This window comes from Stegastes partitus, unplaced genomic scaffold (assembly GCF_000690725.1).
Source record: "Stegastes partitus isolate 25-593 unplaced genomic scaffold, Stegastes_partitus-1.0.2 Scaffold101, whole genome shotgun sequence".
Classification (NCBI taxonomy): domain Eukaryota; kingdom Metazoa; phylum Chordata; class Actinopteri; family Pomacentridae; genus Stegastes; species Stegastes partitus.
This window is the reverse complement of record NW_007577832.1, coordinates 340,825-367,168: the sequence shown is the minus strand read 5'-3', so window position 1 is coordinate 367,168 and position 26,344 is coordinate 340,825. Positions and strand designations below refer to the sequence as shown.

The following is a 26,344-nucleotide window of genomic DNA, read 5'->3' as shown; positions in this document are numbered from 1 at the left end:
ATGATTCTGGCAACTTTGGTCATTGCGTTGTCCTTCTTGGGTAAGTGACACATTCACTGTTGGATTTCTACATTGTTTATGCTCTAATATATGTTTGAAAAACTGCACCTTTACCTCAATAAACGCAGAGGCAGAAGGTGCGTCCTTCGCCAAAAAGGCAAATCAGGTGTTAATTTGACTGATTTGTTCTGATTGCTTTGGCACGACTGCGAACATTCAAGGTCCGTAAAGTTTCTCTAATGCCCCGTGCGTAATTGTGCATTATTTTGGCATCCACGGTTCAGTAATGTTAAATGCCCAAATCGTTAAGTTGTGCGTAAAAACAAAATGAGTTTGCACGCATCTCCCCCCGCGAATTGTTCTCACTCACTTTTTGTAAATGCCAGATTCAGTGTTCACCTTGAAGGGTGACGGCAGCTCAGCCTCCCGCCACGTCCGCCTGGACTGCGTGAAGGCCAGTGAACAATGTCTAAAGGAGTATACCTGCAGCACCAAGTACCGGACGATGAGGCAGTGCGTGGCGGGGAGGGAGAGCAACTTCAGCGCGGTCACCGGTCCCGAGGCGCAGGGCGAGTGCCGCAGCGCAATAGATGCCATGAAGCAGAGCCCCCTCTACAACTGTAGGTGTAGAAGGGGCATGAAGAAGGAGAAGAACTGTCTGCGGATCTTTTGGAGCATATATCAGAGTTTACAAGGTATTAAGAAAAAAGCACCTTCTCTGTTCCAAGATAATGCCCTGAACTCAAAATCTTACGCATGCACATGTGTGGAAACATCAGCAAAGTGAAATTACAGCAGTTTTACGCAGGCAGAATCATTATTAGATAGTATTTTACTCTAATTATCACTAATGCATTAGACTGTAGGTCAAAGCAGTGCTACTTTACAGCTTTTTTTATATACTGGGAGGTATTTTATATTCCCTTATTTTACAAGCTCATCACAGGGTATTTGTGTGTCTCATAAATGTCAAATAAATGCAGCAGAGTGCAGCATTTGCATCTGAACTGTCTTGGAATGTCAGTGTTAAGTGGCATAAAATAAAAATTAAAAAAAAGTAGTCCCTCAAATTTGCACATAATTGAGGTACTTAAGTAACTGTATTTAAAATTATGCTCCACTTAGTCGAATTTTTTATTCAGATTGCAGCGAGCAAAGTTTGGCAGCATGCATGTCTATTTTTTGTTGAATTAAATCTATGAGAGAGAGAGATGAGTTAATCTAAGGTCCAACTTCTTCACAAATTCTCATATTCAGAGGGATTACACAAATGGTAAAGAATATCAGATACCAGCATGTGTTTACATACACACAAAATTTCACATTGTTGACAGTCTTCTTTTTTTTTTTCCCCACGCAGGTAATGATTTGCTGGAATACTCTCCCTACGAGCCAGTCAATAGCCGCCTCTCAGATATCTTCCGCCTGGCCCCCATCATAGCTGGTAAGAGGCTGTTTTTCTTTTTTTTTTTTACGTTCCTGAGGTTTCAGTTTGGACATTGTGCAACATTCAGTAACTGTACATAAGGCAATTATTCCTCAGTTGTGCTTTAAACTCAGCTTAAGTCCCCGCATCACTGCTGCAAATCTGTCACTATTTGACAACGACTCTTTTCTATTGCCGTCTGGTTTCAGGCTGCAGCTTTCAACGCCCATTATCCATCACAAAAGCTTTTATCTGCCACTGTGACCCGCCATACACAAAGCAGAGTAATTTAGTATATTTCACTTTCAGCCCTCAAAGCAACGATGAGAGGTCTGCATGTTTTTCCACTGTCACAGTACTAATGCTGGAAGTAGCATTTATGTGCTAGTTTTGAATTAATCATCCTTTTAGAGTGGAGCCTGTTTTGTCTGAGCTCCAGCAGCCTGTTAGAGCTGAATGCCTGGATTTAAAGAGAGCGACAGAGAGAGAGAGAGAGAGAGAGAGAGAGATGATCTGCTGTTGTAAATCTAAATTCCATACATGTCCTCAAATGTCAAAGGACTGCAGGTGGACCTGGACGCGCGCACACACACCTAGACGGGCCCATATTTAGATCTGCTGAGATCACATACGCACATTCACAGAGGGGCAATTAACCATCTGTCTGCATTCAGTGGCACTGATAGAACAAGAGCTGTGTGTGTGCGACAAGTGCAGAACTCTCTGGCACTCTTCAATGTTGGGCTTTCTGGCTGGAGGAGGGCGTCTAGTGCGCTGGCCAAGCAACCATTTCAGTGGAGAAAAAAAAAAATGGTCATTTGATTCTCCTTCTCCCTCCCTGGCTCGCTCTCTCTCTCTCCCTCTCTCTCTCTACGTCGCCCTCTCTCTCTCTCTCTCTCTCTCTCCGTCTCTCTCTCTACGTCTCCCTCTCTCTCTCTTTCTGGCTCTCGCTGTGATTGAATCCACTTAGCGTATCACAGTGGCTCTGGTCCACACACGATGACATAATGGTTAACTGTATTTCAAACACAGAGGAAAGAAAACATTATTAAGTCTGGCAATGAGAGACCTACATGAAAATACTAATTTGTAGCTGTTGGTTAAGCGAGGCTTTCAGGCAATGGGGCAACCAAAGAAAAAGCAGCTTGAAATACTCAGGCTTTCTTTTTTTTTTACTGTTTAATCATATGCTTCATGTGGCTCAGGTGAAACACTACACACACCCACAAAACCCCAGGAATCCCCGCACAAATGGGAAATGTGTAAATCTTGATTAAGACACGTTTAAAAATCTGATTCGCCACTAATGAGCTCTTCTATCAAAGTCAGTGACGTAGCATATAGAGAGCTGGCAGGATAACTTATCATCGGGGTCTATTACTAGAAGATATCACCTAGATTACCTCGATTATGTGCGCAAGATGAATTGGGATGCAAAGCCGGAACTGAAGAGAAGAGGCCGTTTTAATGTATAGCAGTGAGTAAACAGCCACGGGGGCTGGAAAGAGAAAAATAGAAATCACTTAATGGGTTAGATATCAGGAATCCATTTGCCATAAGTGACCTCATTCTTGTCTGCAACTAAGCCAGGCCCTCGGGCCGCCCGCCGTGTAAAATAATGCACACGTGAGCCAGGATAGAATGACTTATACGGCATCCCAAGGGTCAGCTGCTAAGACATGATGCTCACTAGTGTGCTTCTACAAACCAATGCTTGCTATACAGTCCAGATCATAAGAATCTGGATTGTTTCTACATGTGAGGACCCAGTCAGGCCTTAAATACCTTCACCTCTTTGTGATTTCTCTGTCTTTAGTCTGATCTATAGCAGCTAAATCACACAATGATTTAAGGGACTTTCTTGGTCAGTTGAGACTATTCCTCTTCTTAACCCCAAACAGCTCTTTGGCCAAATCTCCAGGCTTACCGACACGCTGAATGGCAAAGTGTTATCCAGTGGGTTTTGATTCTGAGCACACAGATTGTTCCTGTATTCCTCTGCAATCTTCTTGTTGCCTCCAGCAGCAGTAAAATCATCGATAAATACCAGAGCAGGGCTGCAGCCATCAGTCGATTCATTGATTATACAATTAGCATCAGTCAATCAGTCCATAGAACTTTGGTACAGATCTGGTTCCGAGCATCTTTTCGTACATTTGTTTTTGTCCAGACTGGTATTTTCTGCTTTTGTGGTGAATCATCTGATGTTACACCAACATCCTGGAGAGCATGCTTGGCTTGCTGTCACAGAGAGGCTTTTTTTGTTTTTTTTAAACCACGTAAAGGACTGTCATCCACAAGACTGCTATCAGGTCATTTGCCATTTTCATTTTTTTCTGTGACAACACAAAAGAAAGTCAAGTGTCCAATTATTTATGAACAAGGGGTGCAAACTTTACATGATTTCTTTAACCAATGGTTTACCGTAGTAAATTTATTTTCCACCACTGACACATTAATTACAAAATAAGAGCATATACAAATTGAAGGAAAAACAAGTTACCTCAAAAATGAATCCCACTTCAATAACTTTACTTAAAACTGTGGCACTTCCGCTTCAGTCTGTTCAACAACTGGCACAACAAGTTTTTAACAGTAAACTGCTGCACAACTCGCTCAGTTCAGGCTTTACTAGACAAACATTCAAACAGAGTCAGTGTGTATAATTAACAAAACAAAGTCAGGCTGATTTTTCCTCAACCAAAGAGCTTTAGCCTTCAATTGTAATAAACTTATTGAATCAGTATAAAACCCAGATTACCCAAATCTTCTCACAATGGACGTCAGTCAGCTGGAGGATTGAGCTGAAGGCTAACAGTAGTAAGCTCATGAGGATAATGGCAGGAGGCAGATGTTAAACAGATATGTTCGCCTTTGTTATTTTAGCAGTTTTGACATTTCGGTACAACTGAGGATGACTGTCGTTAGCTTTAATGGTTTTTGGTTGTAAAGAAGAAACGTTTTTGGTTAACTTGTGCTTGGCATGTGTGCCTGGATCACCTTCCATGGCTATCCTTCCAATAGTTAAGATATTTCCCTCAAAGCAAAAAATGTAAACCACTGGTGGTGTCAGAGGTAAAGTCAGGGACTGGCTGTGCAAAGTTTTAATTCAGTAGGGGTTGAGATACGACTGAAAGGCCTCAGATAGCACAGACAACATGCTAAAAACCAAGACAGCACAATTACTTCTTCACTCCTTATCCTAGACTGTGGCTCCTCTCTGAGCCAGGTTCTGTAAATCAATTCCTTTTCACTCATGACATCTGCAGAAAGCTTCACTGTATGAACAACATTATTAATTCAAACTGAAAGGCGTGACATTAAAGCCACTAACTACCAGAGTATAGTCTCCAGGAACAGCTGAAATTAAATGCTGCGTCAATTCTAAATCGATAAATGTGATCAATCAGCGAAAGCGGCCGCCTTTCAGAGCGGTAACACAATACTGTTGAGCAGACTGAGGGAAAGATGGGATTACAGGATTGTTCTTAACACGCCGCATGTATGTCTATAAAAATCTTCTGAGGTACTTCAGGGCATCAATAATTAAAACTTAACATCACTGAGCTGCAGACGAGCTCATGTGGTGATTCCAGATGTACCTGTGAGGAGCACATTCAGCCATTTCATTCGGTTGTATGATCTGAATGTTTCCTTTAGAAATATTTGCATTATTTTAAGTTAGGCCCTATAATGAATATAATTTATGTCTCCATGCACATCCCGTGTACTCAGTGTTCATATAACTGCTAAATATTGGTGCTCATGTTCTTAACTACATTATTGTTTCTAGTGGTTTTAAAAAAAACACTCCAGCCAAATCCTCAATCACCCACAGAGGAGAGTTCCCTCTCACCGGCTCCACCACCGATCCCAGTATCTCTCCCCTCTCCTCCCAGTCCATCCTCACATCTCATCCGTACTCTTTCAGGGGATACAGTCAGTGAATAAGAGAGGAAACTTGGCGAGATGATTTTCCCATTGCAGGGATCTCAAGAATAATTCAGTGAGTCTAGTTGCCTGAAGCAACAGATTTAATCCTCCGTAGTCTTTGTCCTCTGCCACTGCCCCGGTCTTCCTGTGAACTGTGCGTGCAGGAGCAAACTTTTCCGGCTCAACATCAGCGCGGCTATCAGTAGAAGAAACGCTTTAAATCTGCTGATCCGTTTTACACAAGACTGCTTTTAGCGATATCAGCAAATCATGGGGAGGCCTTTCCTTTCATATGCTTCTCCTTTGTTTATGTTGTGCCCCTCTGTAACCGCAGAATAACGCAATTTATTCCAACTGAATTAAGTTGCGGGGCATAAGTTTGAAATGCATTTATATGCTGCGTAATCACATCGTAAACTTTGGCATTCAGTGCCGTGAAATAAAACAAACAACACTTTATCATCGAGTAAGCACACCGTATTTAAGTTTTGCCTCCTTCCTAATAGAAAGAGGAAGAGTTTTTTTTTTTTTTTCATTTGTACAATATCAGATTGTGGGACCTGAACACTGCAGGGGAAAGTAAAAGGGATGGACACGATATCAGTGCAATAAAATGCATTATAAGATGATGGAAGACCACCACCAACGTGGCACACCACTCATGGTGCTGCAGAAACACTGTGTTACAAGTGGTGGTATTATGAAGGCATCTTGCAGAATGCAGCAGAAAAAAGGTCTTCAATTACTTTAAAAGGCTGTCTTTAAAGGTCCCTTAGAGTTATTTCTTGATAATAATATACAACATGAAGTCTCGCAGACTCGACTGCATCACAGCTAAAAGTCAAAATCATATTTTTCAGACGGCATTCTCAAGTATCTGTGTGGGACAAATGTGCATTTCATAAATTGCGTTCCTGCATAGCCAAATGTAATCTATACCACAACTATAAGTCAATCCCTATATGAATTAAACATATTTAGATTTGCATAGGAATAATGATTATATCAACTCTAGTCCTACTTTAAGCCTCTGTGTGTTGGGAGGGCATTCTGCGTAATGTTAAAGCATAAAATACCTGAAATAACATATCTGCTGTGCCAAGAGTTGACACTTGAATTAGCTACAGCTCTCCTCCTGCTTCACGCAAAGCAAAAATATTTGATGATATGAATCATGCCAAGAATGTCGTTGAGCAAAGACCATCTACGTAAACTACAAGCGTACACACACACAGTCATTTACGTACTGACTATCCCACTTGCAGCATTTCCTGCCACTCTGACACATATAAATGTTGTTGGAAGATGAAGTTCTCAGTAATAAAATAAAAAAAACAAAAACAAGAAATGGCTTGAAAGCAGGAATTCTTCACCAAGATGAGTGTACCTGATGCCTCAGACATGACAAGCTGTGTGCAAGGAGCCAAGTGGATATGCAACCGTAAGTGATGCATGCAACGGCTAATCATGGCTTTGAGATAGGAGGGAAAAAAAAAAAACGCTGTAGGCTGAAGGTGACACAGGATAACGTTTTCAGACAGGCATGTAATTATTTTATGTGAGCTAACCACACCCTTCACCCACACATACGCAAACATGCTCGCAAACACATAATCGCTATTGCACTGTGCATTACAGCTGTAGAGAAACGCTCATCAGCATGCAAAGCAGCCGCTACGCATCGAGAGCGACACACATATTCTCAAAATTCAAAAACATCCCGGCGCCTCTCATAGAGCCGCGACAACTCAGTCAATGAGTCGATTAACAGAAAATAAATCATCAGCTGTTGCAACCAAATAATTGTTTTAGTAATAATTAGGCAGCTGCTGTTCCTCGCATTTCAAGCACAAGGATCTTGGTCATATTTATTGGAAAACTAATTTTGCTCAGACCAAAAAAAAAGATTGATGTACACATGCATAAACAGATGCACCTGTGTATAAATCTACATGCTCAAAAAATGGAAACTAGACGGATGGAAAAAGAAGAACCTGCCCCGTGTTGATGTTATTTGCTGATGGCGAACCACTAAATCGACGTTTATATTTTGACTTGGCCGAGATGAATATCACATCTTTGGCCTGACTTTCTGAAGAAGAAAAAAATAAAAAAACAGAAAGCAAAAAGGACACCTGGTCATCCATATATCTGACTCACAGCAATCAGAGCTCACGCCTTCTGCTCTCTCCCATGTCCTGCAGTGACTGTAGCACCATATGTCCAGTCAAAACTTACTTCACCTTATCTTCACAACCAGTGAGTCAAATCTGAAGGAGGAGCTGTTATCTCATAACGCGATGTGCCACCAACAACCTGAAACTTTAAAGAGATGGTTTGGCTTCCAAAAGGAACCAATTTTCTTGTCACTGTGTGGATTAATAGTATATGAAAATTTGACTCCCGGTCCATCCTCGTATCTCATCACCATCTGTAGATACCGTAACCGCAGTCACGACGCTCAGCTTGCGGCCACTTTGATTCCCAGTATAACACTTCTGCAATGCTGGACTATTACTCCTTAAATCAATGCAGGATAAATGAGTGAGGAGGAAAGCAGTAGGAACTAAGTGAGATTTTGCTAATTACATGGGTGCATTAAATAAATGGGTCTCGGGGTCTGGCCATAAATATTAAGACACTGTTGTGGATTTAGTGCTGCTGGCAGGAAGCCTGACAGCAGACAGGGTGCCGTGACGGAGAGCCTCTGACCACTGCTGTTTGCTTTCTATTATGGGAAATGACAAAGAGGGCACTAAATGGAGGGACGGGTTTGGAAAGATTAAGTAAACCTATGTATAAATTGTGAAGGACATTGATTTGAACCATTATCTAGACAGCAAATTGCTCGGCTTTGGTATTCAGGACGGCAGAATTTTCGAGAGAAGCTAAAGTACAATAGATAATAAATATATATCAATATAAAGAAAATCCACTCTTTGGGCTGCATGTTGGGGGAATTGATTTGAAAAATGTCATCAAGAGGTTTAGCATCACTGTGTTGTATATGCATCATCTGCTTCACTACAGCTACAAAAGAGCAGTAAAGGGGGCTAAAACTATAAAAGAATTACGGATTAAACAAATCTTTTTCAAAATCAGCATTAAACAGACTGATCAAGGAACAATGCGACTACATTCAACACAATAGGAACTTTCTTCATTCAAGTCTCGACGTGATTCTGTTTAAAGTTTGTGTTAAATGTGACGTGACAGCGAGTTTCACAGTCAACCAAACAGTCTGAACACTGAAGATCTCCGAGCACACGGCTGGCTCCTGAGGTTTGCTCTGAGGGTCACGCTAATACTCTGCATTATTATAATCTGTGTTTCTTGACAAAGGAGGATTTTCATGTCATACGCAGATAAGAAGGGCAGTTCCATCACCACATGCTCCTATTAGTGTTCTTGGATTGAATTTAGAGTAACCGAGAGCAGCTTGAGTGAGTTCTTGGCAGAATGTTGTTATTCAGAACTGTTGCAGTGACATCAAACCCTATAGGGACGAGAGTTTTTAGTGGCAGCTCCACTGTTTCTGAGCTGACTACCCCTGTGTTTAATGGTAGCTTAAGTCCAGGAAACTTTGGTCCATGTGTACTGTGCAGAGAGATGATGAATTTGTCTGAATCCATAAACACGTGCCAAAATAAGGAGGTTGCAAAGGTGCACAAGGCTTTGTGGACCTGGCTGCTGCAAACCCTGCATCCAACCAGGCATACAAACTAAGTGTGTGGAGCAGCTACTCTGACTTCAACATCTTTTTAGGGGCTGAAATAAGAAGTCAAGAAATGTATTAGTAGATCAACAAAAACAATAGAAGGCAACTGATTTGATGATCAGTGATGCACAGCAAAAAAAAAGTATGAGCGTCAGTTTTAGGGCAACAGTTCAGAACATTTTCAGTACAGAAAAAAACAAAGGCAACACAGAAAATAACATTTTTATCATCTATTTTGGCATCAACTCTTTGTGTTAGTTAAAGAACTCAAAGCTGGCATGCTGTCAATATAATATAAAAAAAGAACAAAAAAAAATAAGCATCACAAATGCCAAATATTGATTTGATAATTTAGAAAAATGCTGTAGAAATAGTGTCATCGCATTTTGTGCAACTCCAATTGCATCGTCTTCTTAATGTTATTCTAACATATGCAGTATATGAATCAATACTAGAAGTCCAGAATTTGTTTAACTTTAAAACTCGACATCAGCCCCAAACCTCCAGCATCTACTCTAAATCGTACAATCCCAAGAATAAAACATCATAGTAATAATTAAAGAAAATGTGCAAATGCAGCATATCCATAAATAACCACTGAAGCCACTATTTTAATTGTGTCTGGCCGTAATATTTTGAAGCTGAATGTAAACACCTTAGAAGCCTGGATGATACGCTACTAATTGGTCCCAAGTGTTTCAGTTTCATAAGTTAGGCCGTTTCTTAAACGGGATGTTTTAACAGCTGCACATCAAAGACTTGCAAACACCCCAGGACACAATAATTAGCCTCTTCTTTAAGATTCACATTTAACCCGAGCTGGCTGACAGCCTTCCAAAGGTCTTTTGTATCAACGTATCGGAGGTCAGAGGGTCAGATTCCTGTGTTTTCTACACTGGTGGCCTTGCTCAGGGGACGCAACATAAGAAGGCTGAGTAGGATGTGTTTCGCCTCGGAGATAATCTTATATATGTTGTGCTCCTGATGTAGCCAAGCCTGTTGTATGATGTTACTCACAAACCAACTCACTGTGGCTTCTACAGGAAAATAATATTCAACATGTAAAGAAGGAAAAAAATAGACCAGGATTACAGATACAAGCAAACATTGCTTTCTAATGATTACCACACTGGTGCACAACACACCACCAACGCCCTTCAGCACAGCAATGGAAAATAAATAATGGACACGATGCTCCTCATCTCCTCTTTGGACAGCGAACAAAGTCATTGCTGAATCACATCCTAATGATTCTCCCCCTAACTTGAATGTGATATTTGTGACAGTGAAGTGCTTCGTACTGAAATTACTCTTGGGAAATGAGAACGCATTTCCCAAAAAATTAGCTTCCTCAACGCAAAAAAAAAACCTCCTGATGAAGCCTACATACAAGCTACATGCATACACACAGATACAACCGGGTTTTAACCCCTCAAAGCAATAACTTTAAAAATTCAGATTTTAATCCAACTTGGGTAACCATTTCCCATCGGAGTGTTAGTAATTGGGATAAAACTGTCACACCTATGGCCCGAGAGCTGCAAACAGCCACTAAAGGATCACAGCCCACATCTCTAGGCACTTGTCAGATGTAAGTAATGGGTTTTGTAATATGTGATTAACCCAAAGTTCAAGAATGTATTCAGATTTAATCATGGCTCATTCTGTGGTGCATGAAAGAGTGCAGTGAGCTTCGATTCCACCTCAAAAGGCAAAATTACAGAACTCATTCTTCCATGTCGAGGCCGAGGATACAGTTTGTGTTACTGTGGAGGAGTCAGTGGAGCAGGAAGGACTTTAACTGCAACAAATGAGGAAAATGAGAAGCGAGAGGCATTATGTTGGCCGTGCAGCGCCGTGGCTGGGAGGGGGGGAAAGGCATTCTGGGATGGAAGCGAAGATGACTTTGTTTTCATAACTCAAGTCAAGGGACTCACTGTGTCTCTGTGTCACTGTTTTCAAGGTGCACGATTATGTGTTTTCTGTCAGGCTGAGGACAACAAAATTACCCCTGGATGATGTGTGAGGCAAGACAAGAAAAACGGCAGCAGTCATACAAACACGTAACAGAAAATTAGGGTGTTAAGCTTCTGTCCAGTTCAGGGCGACGACAGGTCACCTTGACTGTGCAGTTCAGTGCGGTTCTGCCGTTTTTGTTGCACGTATTCTGTAGTATAACGTCTGATCACGAAGGGCAGACCAAAGGAGATCTGAGGTACACTAGTTTTTCAAAAAACTGGAGCAACTGGGGCAACAAATTCCCAGTAAAAGACGTCTCTGTCCCAACAGTTGTTGTGTTTGCAAATGCAGGCATAACTGATCTGAACAGGGCTCATATAGTGTGGTAAATTATATGGTAAATGAGGCATTTTTGGCATAAATGCTTTTAAAAAATGGTTTGAAACAGCTATCTAAGGGACAATTTTTGGGACATTATTTTAATTTTCTGCTGGTAATGAGTCTTGGTGATCGTGGCACAAACAATATTGACGCAAAAGCTTTTATTTTCCTCACTTAAAATATATTTTACACAAGAAAGATGGACATTTTCACAGAAGTGGTCGCAATTAACATGTTAAAATAGAAGCAAAACATTGAAAAATACGATGTTTGTAAAGAAATATTCAGCCTCCTTAGAGGTTTTCCCTCTTTTTCTGTTTTTTTAAACATTAAATCATGGTCAATATAATTTTGCGGTATTGAACAGAACTTATAAAAAAGACAAAGTAATGTGACTGCTTTTTATGGACACTGTACATCCAGAGGTAAGGGGACTGTATTAGTTAAAATAATGGTGGAAATTAAATCTAATATTTACTTGTTTTTTTCCTCTTTTTCGTGTAAATGACACCAAAATGCTTCCACTCGTCTTTTCTCTCGACTGGTTTTTCTCCTGCAATTAACATGCGTGAATGTTATTTTGATGCAGTTATTTGTGATGATTGAACAACAGTGTAATCTGTGCAAGAAAGCAATAATTCTTGCATTAGAAAACGTGCAATTATGTGTCTGATCCTCTTCCTCAGTCGAGCCTGCCTCCACGAAGGAGAACAACTGTCTGAACGCTGCCAAAGCCTGTAACCTGAATGACACATGTAAGAAATATCGCTCAGCTTACATCAACCCCTGCACCAGCAGGGTGTCTGCTTCTGAGGTCTGCAACAAGCGCAAATGCCACAAGGCACTCAGACAGTTCTTTGACAAGGTAATTAAGCGTGTTCTTTTCTGACATCTTGAGAGATTTTAGTTTGGAGTTTGAATTTGTATTTGACAGTCAAACCAAAAAGCATACCACATGCCAAATGTCGTGGAAGAAAAAAACGCTACCGTCAGCATGATTTTACATTAAATTCACACTGAATCAAATCTCTCTGTAATAGTCTCAGCTAGTTTATGTGTTATAATACACCACAGAGACCAGTATTCATGTTCGGTGGCAGCCACAGTGAATCTGATGTTTTCATGTACAAAGCACCATCTCCACTAAACGTGTCCCTTCCTATGTAATATCCAGGTTCCAACTAAATACAGCTACGGGATGCTGTTTTGCTCGTGTCCAGCGGGGGATCAGACGGCATGTGCAGAGCGCAGACGGCAAACCATCGTACCCGTCTGCTCCTACGAGGATAAGGACAAAGCCAACTGTCTGTCTCTTCAGAACACATGCAAGACCAACTACATCTGCAGGTAAGCAGGAACAGGGGGAACCTTCATGGACTTTGTTCCTAATATACAAAGTGCTGTTCTCCATGTTGGTGTTTGTTTCTCTGCTATAGAAAACTTCAAAACTAAGCTTATTCTTGTCTGTTATCAGTTGTTAAAAATGTGTGGAGCATTAATTTCTCATGTCTGTGCATTGAACAAGTATTCTACATCATTTCTAGAATTCAGTTTGTCTGTTTTAGAAGATCTTAACCACTGAAAACTGAACTGAGCAGCTTGTTCTATTCAAATCTCTAATCAAAGAGAAATTACAAACAATGATTGCACAGTATAGTGTACATCATGAAGGAGGCTATGGGAGACTATGTAGGCTGTAATAAGTTTTCATTCACAGAAGAAGTTTTATCTGTGACTTTGGTAATCCCCTGTGAGGAAACTGATTTGTAACAGTTGGTCAAGTATGTGGAAGTTGTAAAATAACAACAGGAATGCAGGAATGCAACACAAGAAAGCAGTAGGACACATAGTCTGGAGTCTCTGTGGATTATGTCACACGCCGTTTGCCGGGTTAGCGGAGGGGATGTAGTAGGGACGGCTACGTTGTCCAGACAGTTCAGTATGTTGGTTGCCGAAACGTTCCTTCACGGTCGTGTGACCAGGTTGGCACCGCAAACGCAGCGAGCCATCTGCTTCTTTTCTTGCCGCTCTCAGATTTGTTCTTGTTCGTCCAAACCATCTGAAAGCTGTCAACGTTGTAGCCATGTCTCTGTGAAACGCGTAACCGCACAGAAGTCTCCTGGAATCCTCATTAAGGCCGTTAGCTCGTCCAGCATGTGACCTCAGAAAACTCTGGTCTCTGTTGTCTTCTACTTCGCAAGCTTCCATCCCACTCTCCATCTTCTGCATGCCGTCCTCCGATTTCTTCTACAGGGATGTCGGTTGTTGTTGTTGTTGCCGTTGTTGTGGTCGCCATCCCAGTCAGCGTGATCAGCAAGTCCCTGGTGCAAACAATGCAGGCGAGGAGTTGCCGGGCAACAGCAGCTCTGATGAATTAAAGCGGCAACAGCATGGTGAAGTCTCACAACTGTCCAGAGATGGCATAGCTCAAAAAAAAAAAAAAAAAAGTCACCAGCAACAACTGAAGCAAGTGTGACAAAAGAGAAAGTTACAAGAACACGAGCAGGAGCGACCGGCTGCACGCACAGTCGGCCAAAAATATTTCACAAGCCTCACTTGCAAAACCTTGAAAGTGAATGCATATTGTCTCCACGAGAGCGTGTAAACTGGCAGCAAACTAATGAACCACTCCTGAAAAATGTGACAAAGCACTAGGCCTGGCATAAAGCTGCTACTTGTGTCTCTCTTGTAAATAGGTCAAGGCTGGCAGACTTCATCAGCAACTGTCAGCCAGAAGCTCACTCCATATCTGGCTGTCTGAGGGAGAACTATGCCGACTGTCTGCTGTCTTACTCAGGTCTTATTGGTAAGTTACTCTGGACCTACAGCTGAACTGCTAATGCTATTTGTTGTGAATTGCTCTGTGCCTGTGTCGTTGCTAAACAATCTACTCAGACGTGCATGCACCCAGGAAAGCTAAATAAGAAAATAACCAAATGGGAGCACAGCAAACCAACGGAATCAAATTCATTCCAATTTTTCAAATCAATTCCGTCGTTTAGCGATCAAACTCGTTGGTATTGTTTTCCATTCTTGATTTATTTTTGTTTTTTGCCTCTTTATTAGCAGCTGAAGCTTTTGTCAGCTCAATTAGAAGTGATGTATACAGCTTTAATCAGATTTTGTTTTTCCAAAACAAAAGCAAACAGAAACTCATTAAAAGTATGGAAAGGGGATTATTACTTTTTCTAAAACAGATGCAGAGAGTGTGAGTCTCCTTAAAGCTACACTGAGAATCACCACGACGTAGCTGCCGCGGCTTTCCTACATGATTAGTGATGCAGAAGTTTTTCTTGAGTCGTGTCTAAAATAAGTAATGTTTAAAAATTAAAAAGGTACAAGTGGAGATTTGTCACTTATTTGAAAATCTAAACAGACATAATATAAAACTCCAACCACAGCCTGATGCTTTGTAGCATAGACTGTATAAAAGATGGACGTAGCAACCGGCCCTGAAAAATGAAGCCAACCCGGAAGTGTCAAACACCTGCAGTATCACTACGTCCGCTAGCTGCTGGCTCCAAAAAGCCCTGGCTCCCATAGACTTGAATTGGAAAAGAAGTGATCATAGATCATGAAATACTGCATTCCTACAGCTCAGGATTTTTTAAAAATTAGTTTTCACGGTCAAATCCAGAGATCAGGTGGCCATTCTGAAAATAAATCAATACAGAATTTTTAAAAAATCATCAACATTTTGCGGGGCAAGGGGCGTGGCTGGCTTGATTGACAGTCGGCAGCGACGATGCAGATGAAGCGAGCAGAAGGCGGTAAATGTGGGCGGGCAGAGAGGGCCCGCCTCTCAAGCCGTCTGACCAATCACTGCTCCTATGGCTCCGCCCCTCTCCCACGATTTTTGCGTCACTGGCTCCAAAAATCCAAGATGTCAACCAGGAAGTAGCAAAACCCTGGCTTCATGTTCTCAGTGCAGAAACCAACGGGTGACGTCACGGTAGCTACATCCATCTTTTATACAGTCTATGCTTTGTAGAAATGCATGCATCCTTTATCTTCATGTATTCTACTGACAGCGAAACCCGAGTTTGAAAGCAATATTTATTTTTATTTATTTTTTTTTTTTAAAGGTAAAATTACATCAGAGCCAGAAACTGTAAAAAATGAAATGAATTGCCAGATTTTAAACTTTCTGCAAGTCCTTAAACCGCAAATTCTGAACTCCTTGATGGTGGACTCAGCTGGGACCAACAACTTTTTGGCTGAACTCAACTGGACTGTGTTTAGTCACAGGGTCATTTGGAAAAATCTTGTTCATGTTAATTCCGTTTTTCCTTCTAATTTTTGGTCAAATAAATCATCGTTTTTTTTCAAGCAATGGTTCTGCTGTTTGCATAAAGGTGCAGGACTCTAGAAAGTAGTAAAAACATGAGCCCACAGTGACAGACAGGTGGAGAAAAAAGTCCCGCTTGGAGTCCAGAGGGTTAAGTTTCGAGATCACCTCAGCGCCCAGAGAGCTGAAAACACAATCGATAAGTTGCATATCAGTGGAGTGTACGTGTCATCGCAGTTCATTCACCGTATCACAATGTGGAAACGGTATTTGTTTCACTGCTTCTTACACCAGCAGGTTTCATTATGTAGAAAGGAAAAATGATGTCCCACTGAGTTTTTGTAATGAGATTTGAACACAGGGCAACAGTGACCAATTGCAAACTCAACAGGCAGACATTTTAATCTGCACCGTTCATATCACGCGTCACACAGTTTACACCCTGTAATAGGGGCCCCCCTAGTTTAACCACTCATTTCTGTCTCCACACACTAAAATCTGCATGCGTTCGTAGAGCTAATAACTACGAGCCTACTCAACCTCGTGCTCCCCACACAAAGGCAACCATTTTATTCAGTTACAGGAAGATGACAAAATAGCCCAGAGGGGTTTCATTTGACTTTTTTTTGCCCGTGAAGTACGACGTGCCCCAGTTTGGCCATAAGTGTGGACTCTCAATGGGTGTAAAGTGTCAGCGGCCCTAAAAATACTTTGCTCAAGTTTCTCTCCAAAGCTGCAGTTTGCCACCTTTGTTGACATCAGCGTTTGTTTGAATAATGTGGAGGAAAGCCCAGTGGGCGTGCCACGCAATCAGGGGGATACTGTAGAAGTCAATGAGGCTTGTATTCATGATGCAGCAGGTTGTCAATGTCAAAAATCTGTGTCAGAGCAGAGGCAGAGCGGATTGGTTCCAGCCTTTACTGAAGGAAAAGAAACAGTTGTGCATCATATCATAAAACAGCTTTCTGATGAAGTATCCTGCTGTTTAATGTCTTTCTGCAGAGCTTCTATATGGACTAAAGGCAGCCTATGATGTAGACTGAGCTCGCCCTCATGAGCTGACCTGAGCGTTCTATTTTCAGTGTGCCGAGCCTCGAAAATGCCTGATAAATCAAACGTGTCTTGTTACAGGGTTTCAGCTATGATAATGGGGCTGCAGGTACTTTGACTAACAATAGTCTTCTCTTTTTTTTTTTACGCTGCAGGTACAGTGATGACACCCAATTATGTGCGATCTTTTGGTATTAGCCTGTCACCATGGTGTGACTGCAGCAGCAGTGGGAACAGCAAGCCAGACTGTGACAAATTCGCTGAGTTTTTCACCAACAATCGATGCCTACGTGAGTTCCCGCATTAAACCGTGCTGCAGAAATGAGTTTCCCTTCTTCTGTGGATAAGGTCGAATACACCGGCTGCATTGTCTCGATTGTGAATTTTAAATTGTGTACGGGGAGATAATGGATAGAAGCAGGAACAGTATGTGTGATGGTCTATCATGTGCTTGACATGTTCTCCCTTTCTGTACTTTGTTGTGTCAGCAACAAGCATTTTATTTCCATTTACTGTGTATGTGATTATAAGTAGCCATCGGTAGCATCGCATCGCTTCCATTTCATCAGAACACAACACAGAGCAGTTTTAATTAAATTGCTTTGACAGTAACTCATGCTCAATCAGTTTTTACTGAGTTTTTGCCCACGTTCTATTTAGCTAATGGAGAGGTATCTCAGATTAAATGTCAAATTATTGATGACAAAATTAGATTACGTAAATTATTGTTGGAAATTTCGTATTTCGGTAATAAAGCCGACTTTTGTACAGTTTTGTGCGGCAGAGATATTAAATGCAGACATTGCTTTTAAAGAGGCTCTTGAGAAAGGCCAAGTCATTTCTTTTCCTGCCCAATTATTTAAAGTACCAATTATAAGCAGCTTTTAGTGGGACATTAACAGAATGTTTTGGGTCATGCCACTTGCACTTATTTCCAGGGCAGAGACAGAAGAAAGCCTGCTAAGTTGTTAGATGTGCCGACTATACTTTTAAAAACAGGACTTAGAGGGCATTCTGGTGGATAATGCTTATTACAAAGTCATGACATTTGGTGCACGTTTTTCCACATAGCAGCCACACAGTATTATCTCACTTTACCTGCCACACTCCGTTTCACTGCTGAGAAAAGCAGCAATTTTGCAAATGCACAGGATCAATACAGTATTTGTTTTGCAGGTAACGCCATCCAGGCATTTGGCAACGGCACCGACGTTGGAGTTTGGCAACCCCAACCCCCGATTCAGCCGACTGCGGAGCCAAGCATCACTCGGAGGGGTAAACAGCGCACCAGCAACGCTCTGGACACACTGACAGACATGAGCAAACTGGACCTGGATGGCAACTCATTATATCACATCTGTGGGACCTTACAGGTACATTTTTAAAAGAAGGAAGTAGTAAAAGTGGAGTATCTGTGTTTGACTATAATCTGCATCTTTGGTCTGACTTACAGCATTGATGTTACGTTTAAACATAAATACTGCAAATGGCAAAAAATTAAAACACAGAATGATCAGTGGACATGAAATAACTGCATGATTTTTGATAGTATTCACTCAACACCAGGGTTAAAAAAAAAATAATAATAACAATAAAAAAAGATTTCTCCAGTTGCATTTATCTCTTTAATTAAGCTAAATGTATTTTTCATTTTACTTAATTACGCCTCAAACTACATTGAGAATAAAGACCTGAACCTAAAGAAACAAACATTCTCATGCTTCGTATGCGTAGCTCATATATGCTTTGATAAAATATAATCCTTTCATTGTTATAAATCTTCAAATAATGAAGCCGCCCAATTAAACCCTCTGACTCAGAGGGATGACGGTCAGCCAGTTTATACCTCCACTGATCTCATTAACCGGGAAAGTTTATTGGAGTTCTCTGCCGAAACAAAATGGCTCTGAAACATTGCGAGGCAATTAGTTTTAATTTTCATAGTAACTACTCATCAGGATTGCACTGGTTTATTTGCAGCTAGTGGCTGAGCCTTTCACTGAACAAACACTCGCTTCCACTCAGTGTTTTTAAGGCAAAATAAAGGACAAACTTTAAAATCCTTCCGCATGACACCAAACGTTTCGATAAATGCCCACGCTTCTTTGTCCTTTTTGTGCATTTTCGACGCCTCAGAAAGCTCTCAGAATTTGTGAAAGAAAGTGGCTGGATCTAAATTGAGACCTAAACATCAGGTAGAGATCTATTCAGAGCTGCTGTCACCGTGTCAGGCGTCGGGCTCTGTCACCTTGATGGATCAGGGATGGTATTATGATGGCATGCGCAGAATCCCCCCTCCTGGGCAGAAAGATGAGACGTCAGTGTGGAGTCAGAGTTTCCTAAGCTGTCATGTCAAAGCTAATTGGTTGCCACTGTAACATCAGAACTGGCCCACAGGGGTAGTGTGAGTGTGACTGAGTGTGACTGTGTGTGTGACTGTGTGTGTGCGGGCCGCCGACAAAGTATCACGTATAAGGAAATGTGTATTGGGTTTATGGATGCTTGTATTTGCTCCCAGTCAGCTTTATTCCGATAATAGCTGCTAATATTTTAAAAAAACGAGGAGCACAAATCATTAATCCATAGTGTGATTATTGTGTTGCTCTAAGTCTGTCGCAGCAAAAAATTCAAGTTGTGAAAACCACATTTCCAAAGTTCGCTTTAGACCTTGAAAGCTCCAGTTGACAGAATCTCACCACAAGGTCAGTTTAGAAGCTGAACCCGAGCTTTTGATTATATCCCACAAACATCCTCGGCAGATGGAGTTTGCACAGCTGTCACACAATTGTCAAAATTTGTTAGCAAGAGCCACTGATGGTCAGATGTAATTTTGTGATAAGAGCTTTCCAAGATCAAGAATGAACCCCTCGGTCGTTTAAAAGGTAGAGTCAGACGCTCTTGAAGTCAGATTCGGTGAGCATCTCCTGGTGTTTGTACACAGCTCCGGCTCTGTAAATGGGAAACAAACGAGGTGGCTCAGATCGATGCACACGACGCTCTTCCTGTGCACAGAGAAGGCAGCGGAGGGGAGACGGGGAAACGGGGGCAGTGGAAGCAAGCGTGACGATGCACGCTATCCAAATACACTAACGAGATAAAAAAAATCAACAATCTGTCTCTCCAATCACAGGCTCCACCTTTAAACCAACAACAAGTCCTGCAGAAAGAAATTTAAATCTACGTTTCCTTGACAACTCATCAAAACCCTCTCTGTCGGGGAAGACTGTGTGACTGAAAGCTCAAAAACAGCTGCTAAATTGACCTTGTGACGACATTGTCTGTGAGAGTGGTCATGGTATTTCACGTACATCGTTTAATTCAACCGCTGTCCAGTCGTACGCACGGGTGCACAAATCTCAAAGACCTAATTAGCAGAAAATGTCTACGGTGTGACTTTGGGGGAAAAAAAATAAAAATGCTATCGGAAATTTTAATCGCAGTCACGGTTAATGACATGCAAATGGGTATTTCACTAAATGCAGGTGTAAGAAATCAATTCAGTGTGCTGATTCTGACATTTAACATCACAAATTGTATGTTTTGCTTAATTGTGCTTATGGCCAAACCCCACACACACCAGCTCCTCGGGAAATTTTTTTGGCTTCACCGGCACACTTCAGATATCTACTATTCTCCTCTGATAAATACTATGGGGCCATATTTTTAAATGAGATGATATCACATACTTTAAGCGAGACAATCTATCATATTGGCTTTTAATAGCGATAATATGATTTATCACCAGTAAAACATCCTCCAGGAGGAAAGACCTCCGATAGAGCAATTAATCATTCTTCTCCACAATCCTGGTTCATAGAATTCTTTCTACTTAAGAACCAACACATGGAGTGTTTATTCTGTTCCCAAACCACCACAGAGTCACTTTATCATTTGCTGTACTCCATCTCTGTATCTATGAGTTCGCGTTCATTTGTGTGTGTAGCTGTGTGGGTATTTTTTATTTTTTTTTTTATGTGTGGCTGAAGAGGTTCGGAGCAGTCGGAGAAAAGTTTTAATGTATCCTAACCTTGAGCTGGCACAAACGGGGGGGGGATGTTGCACAGACAAACTTTTACACAAACACACACTTGAATCTTCGGCATCTCGCCCGAGGAGGACGATTATACAAAGAGGTTCATGTTAGGACCTCTAAACTATGGAAACTGGAGGAAAAAAGCAGTCTGCATTAGCATTTCTACACCACCCTCAGACAAATAAAACCAATCAAAAAGAAAAAAAAATAATCAGATTTAATGTCTCTCTTGTGTTATTGTTTTCTTTCCAGGCCCAAAAACTGGTGTCAAATCAAACAATGGATACGGCTCTGTGTGTGGTAAGCATCGTTTTATTCTGTGCATTGTGCAGACCAAACAACAGCAGATATTTTAGGCAGATTATTTTAGACTTACAAAACACACCACGCTATTATAATCCTACACTGTACATATATAGCCAATATTGGTATATTAAAATAGACAGTAACAGTCTTCTCATTGTTCCACGTGTCGCCAATTTTCTCCTTCCATGCAGTTCAGGCATGACTGGCCCTCCACTTTGGTTTCATATTTAGTTTTTAACCATCGTTTTCACCCAATGTCAAAATGTGGTGTGGGTTTTTATTAACCACCAATTTTATAAAGTCCATGGAAATTCACTAAAGCAGACCCCTTAATGAAAGGTCAAATCAGTGATTCTAATCCAGTTTTTCTCAGATTCAGAGACTATTTCACAGGCCTGGCACACAAAGTGGCTCGAATCAAGATTATTCCAGTGTGTCCTGTGCACATTGGTGCTTATGCATCAACTCTGGCACATGTTGTCTTTCTAATATCAACGATCCTTCTCCAGAACCATTAGGATACCACTCACCCAGCCATTCTCACCCCTAAGCCTCATTTCTGACCTGAAAAAGAACATTAGCTCTGATTGTAGTCATACAGCGTACACATATTTTGTGATCCTTCAAATTCAGATTCTAACACTTTGGTCTTCTCCCTCAGAACCATCAATTGGACGAGTCCGGTGGCTCAAATGCCATTCCTCGAAGCTCACCAGCTGAACGCACCTGCCTACGCCCCTCAACTATGCTCTCTGCGCTTGCCTTTGCTTTAATATCAACAGCGTTACAGCTTGAAGCGCTGCAGCTTTTGTAGGATCTGAGGACTACGGATCGACGTTCTAATCTCAAGAAGTGACTGAACTAATTTTCATTTAGACATTTGCCAAGACGCGACACCTACATTTTTTTTTCTTTCAGTGGAAAAGAGCAAACACAGCATGGCGCGAGAAGCCAAATCATAAGCAACAGTGGATTATATCTGAGGATTACATGTTGGTTGTTGCCGCGTAGAAAACAGACTTGCTGAATCTGTTGCCGAGATACCGGCTCATTTGCCTTCCATGCCTCGTGGGGGCAATTTGGTGACTTCCAAAATCAGATTCACACTTAGGAACACTCATTTTTTGGAGATAATCTCTGTGATCTGATGTGAATATATTCATTACTTTGGAATGTGTGCAATCACTGCACATTTGCCTGAGAGGACTGCCAACATGCTGAACAGCGTTTGCAGCATCAAACTGATCATTCTCTGCATAGCTGTGCTTTGATTTGCCCCGACAATAAACATGCTTTAGTTCGACAAAAGGAGAACAGAGAAGTGTTGATCCGAAAGTGGACAAAATGGAGAATGAACACATTTGACGGTGTGTGCAGTTTGAGTCATAAAACATTGACGTTTGTCAGAGTATCCTCAGAGGACAAAGACAGATTTGCCAGAACAAAGCAACAATCTTCTCTTCTACATGTTCAGTACTAGGTATAGATCCGTTTTGTAGATTTGATTGTCATGGTGGTTCGTGGCTTTATCACATCGCCTCTAAAGAGTACATTTTGTACATACGATACATGGGTGAACACTCTATTGCAGTTTGCTGCTGTTAGCTTGTAACATATTGTCTGTACTATTTTGAGTCTATGTTAGTATCTGGTGACTGAGGCCCCTCAGCTTTATCCAGCTTAGCTGTGATTTATGAAATGTGACAAGGTACGGTTCTTTACTCATGTGGCTACAGATATGACTTTATTGTGTGATTATATTTTGATGGCAAAATGCATATCGTTATCTTAAACAGTATTTTTTCTTGACAAATATCAAAACTGTCTGTAACAGCAAAAAGAACATAAAGAATTTACAAAAGTGTCTTTAATGGCTGTAAGGTCAAATATGTTTGTTGGTTTGATGATTCTTGAGACTGCCAATATTCTACTTATTTTTTCACATTGCTCCATCTGTGTAGAGAGCGAGAGGACGTGGGTCTGATGAATAAAGAATGTGTACATATCCTCGAGTAGAGCAAATACCAGAAGACAGAAGCCAATAGACAGTAATTGCTAGCAATTACTGCTGATGCAAATCATTAAAAAATGAAAACACATAGTTATTATGCACCCTAATTATCAAAGACATTCAAAGAATGTACAACATAACCAAGATCTGTTTTCCTGATAATTTAAAAAATGTGCAAAGTGTGTCTGCTATAATCTTCAATTTATGATCCCTGTTGGCGTCTAAACTCAAGCCTGTAATGATGCACTTCTTTATAAACTGTGCATCCGATTTGTTTGTTTTTTAACGTTTTATGGTTTTGGTCTAAAAATAAATAAATAAATTACTACATAACTGTTGATACATAGATATGACCAGCAGAAACTTGAAAACGTCACAACGTGGAGGGTACTTCATGTACGAGTCACCATGCAGAAAAACTTTTGGTTATTTGTTCAGTGTTTGCCAAACAGCCGAAATAAAAATGGTGAACAGTGACCCATGCTGGTGTCTACAATCAACAGCAGAAAGCACATCCTGGCTCCTATCATTCCTTCTCCCCAAAGCTAGTTTATCTTGTCTTTTGGTAACTCGGAGGGACCCTTGTAAAGCAGGATTATGAGATAGCACCTGGCAGACAGACCGCCATTGTCAGTCAGATCACATCGGTCCCGCTGCAGAGTGACACCGGCGGACAAGGACGCAGCCTATAGAGGACAGATTCCTCCGTGGACAGGAGGGGGACATGTATCGTCAAGAATATGGCCACCTGTTTTGGCACCGTGATGGAATACTTGACCTAGAGAGAGCGCCAAAGATTTATTGGACGTGTCACAGAAGGAAAAGGGCCAGAACGCTCTCCTCATGTTATGCATGAGATGGAAATGACAACTGTCCGTTTTAACTTACAAGAAGACAAGTTTGGGGATTGGATTGTTTTAATGGGCACAAACCTGGCTCACTGAATCAGCCTAAAAGCATCTGCACCGCTCACTAATTTGTAGGATAATTTCCTTAAGTCATGCGAAAACTGCGGCGTGAAAGCCAAATTTTGCCGAACTATTTCTCTGCTAGGACCAGTTGCCAGTGGCAACGGCAGTAAAGTACTGGTCCCATTAGTGAGCTTTAGCGGTGCAGGTAGGTGGATTTGCTACGTTTGCCTGGTCTTATCTAACTCTTTATCAAGGGACATGTTGAAGAGAGGGTTGAAAAAATTACAGTAGATAGAAGATGCTGATAATGTTCGAGGAAAATTACATCTTCAGGTATTTAAAGTGCTCAAATTTCCAAAGACAACTTCAAGGCTTTTCAAAACCTACATTTTTACTGCAGTCGACTGGCAACCTGTCCAACGTGTACCCTACCTTTTGCCCAATGTCACCTGAGACAGGCTTGAGCTCCCAATGGCCCTCTACAGGATAAAGCAGGTGTAGCTAATGAATGTACTGTTAAGATTTTTGAAAGAGTACATGTTGTGATAATTAACAATTTATCATATTAAAGTTTAATTAGTTTGTGTTGTAAGCATAGATCAAGCCTGATTTATCTTTTTCCTTTGTGCTAAACCTTTCTTAATGTGTGACAAGGTCTTTTATTATGAACCTGATCCCATTCGGCTTTAATATAATTAACATCAAAAGTGGACAGCTCTACGTATGGGTGTGAATTTACCCATGATGCATTGAGGATGCACCCTACAGTGGTGGTGTGGGCTACATTAATATTTCCTTTGGTGGCGAAATTCTGGGTTTTTTGGCATTTTGCAGCCTTTATTTCACAGTGACAGAAGAGAGAGACTGGAGATGAAGGGAAAGAAAAATATGCTGCAAACGGTCCCTTGCGAAGAATCAAACTACAGACTGGCTGAAGCATATTCTCTAACAATTTCGCTATTTAAGGACCGCCTACTAAACCAACATCCTCTGCGTTCACATACCAGTAAATTACATTTAAGAGCAGGCAACAACAACTAGCAATAATATTGAGCTATATTTAAACAGCACTTTTCAAAACAAAGTTAAAAAAAAGTGGTTTAACCAGAATTAAAACATTTTGTGACTAAGGGAAATAAAACCAAGAACAATAAAACAACGAATTAAAAGCAGGGCTGCGAGATATATTTTAGCATTTACATTACAGCGTGCACATAAGTCACATGGTTCTTGTTCTCCAATATTAATTTACAAATAATGAATACAGAACATCATTTTGTGTGACTTTGGGGTTCATGGATACAACGGTTTCTTTCTTACTTTCTAATAAAGACACGAGGTTTGTTGACATGCAGGCTGCAGGAACAGTAAAATGAGCGAGAGACAAAACAGAAACATTAAAAAGAAAGGCTTGGTTGCACAAGGAAAATCAGCTAAATGGAAATATTTCAAATACAGAAAGGATGATGTTACCAAAAACAGGTGGTCTCAGCAGTTGCTGCCCTAACAACAGACAACACAACTCATTTGTTTGAGCTTTTAAATCACCACCACTATGGTCTGTGTGAGGAGAACAAAACAAGATCTGAATGACACCAAAGCAAAAAAAAAACATTTTGGACACCGTTGTCACCAAAGAAGAACCACTGCTGCGATAACTTCTCACTTTGTGCAAGACTTGATACTAATTAACACAAAGACGGCTTTAAAAGCATCATCATGTTGCGTCACTGTGAAGTTCCCATCCCACAGCTGCATGAAAAACGCAAGGCACAGGTTGGACCAGAGCTGTCACAAGTGGAGTGTTATTCAGCTACAACAGGCTTGTGGTCCAGCCGGACAGCGGAGCCGCACATAAGTGTTACTGTCCACTCTAATAATGAGGACTGACACTGAAAGGTCCCGCTTCGCAAACAGCATTTTTCACGGATGATCATACAAGTGAGAACATTGCAACTGGGAAGACAGAAGCGTTGGCTGCTTGGGGCCTCGATGACAGACGAAGAATGTGGTGAACGTGATGAAGGCTTCTGGCCTCAACAGGTTAAACCCAGTCTATATTTACTAAGACGTTTATTCAGATCACAATATGTATATTTTTGCAGAAATACAGAGTTAGTTATTTTCAATGTGCAGCCCTAATTTAAATGGGAAAAAAAAATAAAATAAAAAAGAGAGAGATGTATGCTAGACCTAGTAAAATATAGGTTTTGAGAAGGGATTTAGAAGATGTCTTCACTTCAAATCCTCTGGCAAAGACTTCCAGAGCTCAGACTACCAAATGGTGATTCCTCCTCCTTTTTCTTCTTCCAATTTCTGGCAGGCTAG

At 41.1% G+C, this 26,344-nt stretch overlaps 1 protein-coding gene across 1 annotated transcript; it reads left to right on the top strand.

Annotated features, from left to right (window-relative positions):
* gfra1b (gdnf family receptor alpha 1b) lies at positions 1 to 21,908 on the top strand. The gene is made up of 10 exons (XM_008277593.1): positions 1 to 40; positions 387 to 695; positions 1,361 to 1,444; positions 12,104 to 12,282; positions 12,592 to 12,764; positions 14,114 to 14,223; positions 16,911 to 17,045; positions 17,932 to 18,128; positions 21,041 to 21,088; positions 21,756 to 21,908. Exons 1-10 carry the CDS (start codon positions 1 to 3, stop codon positions 21,906 to 21,908), a joined length of 1,428 nt encoding a protein of 475 aa, XP_008275815.1.
* Positions 21,909 to 26,344: the final 4,436 nt, after the last annotated feature.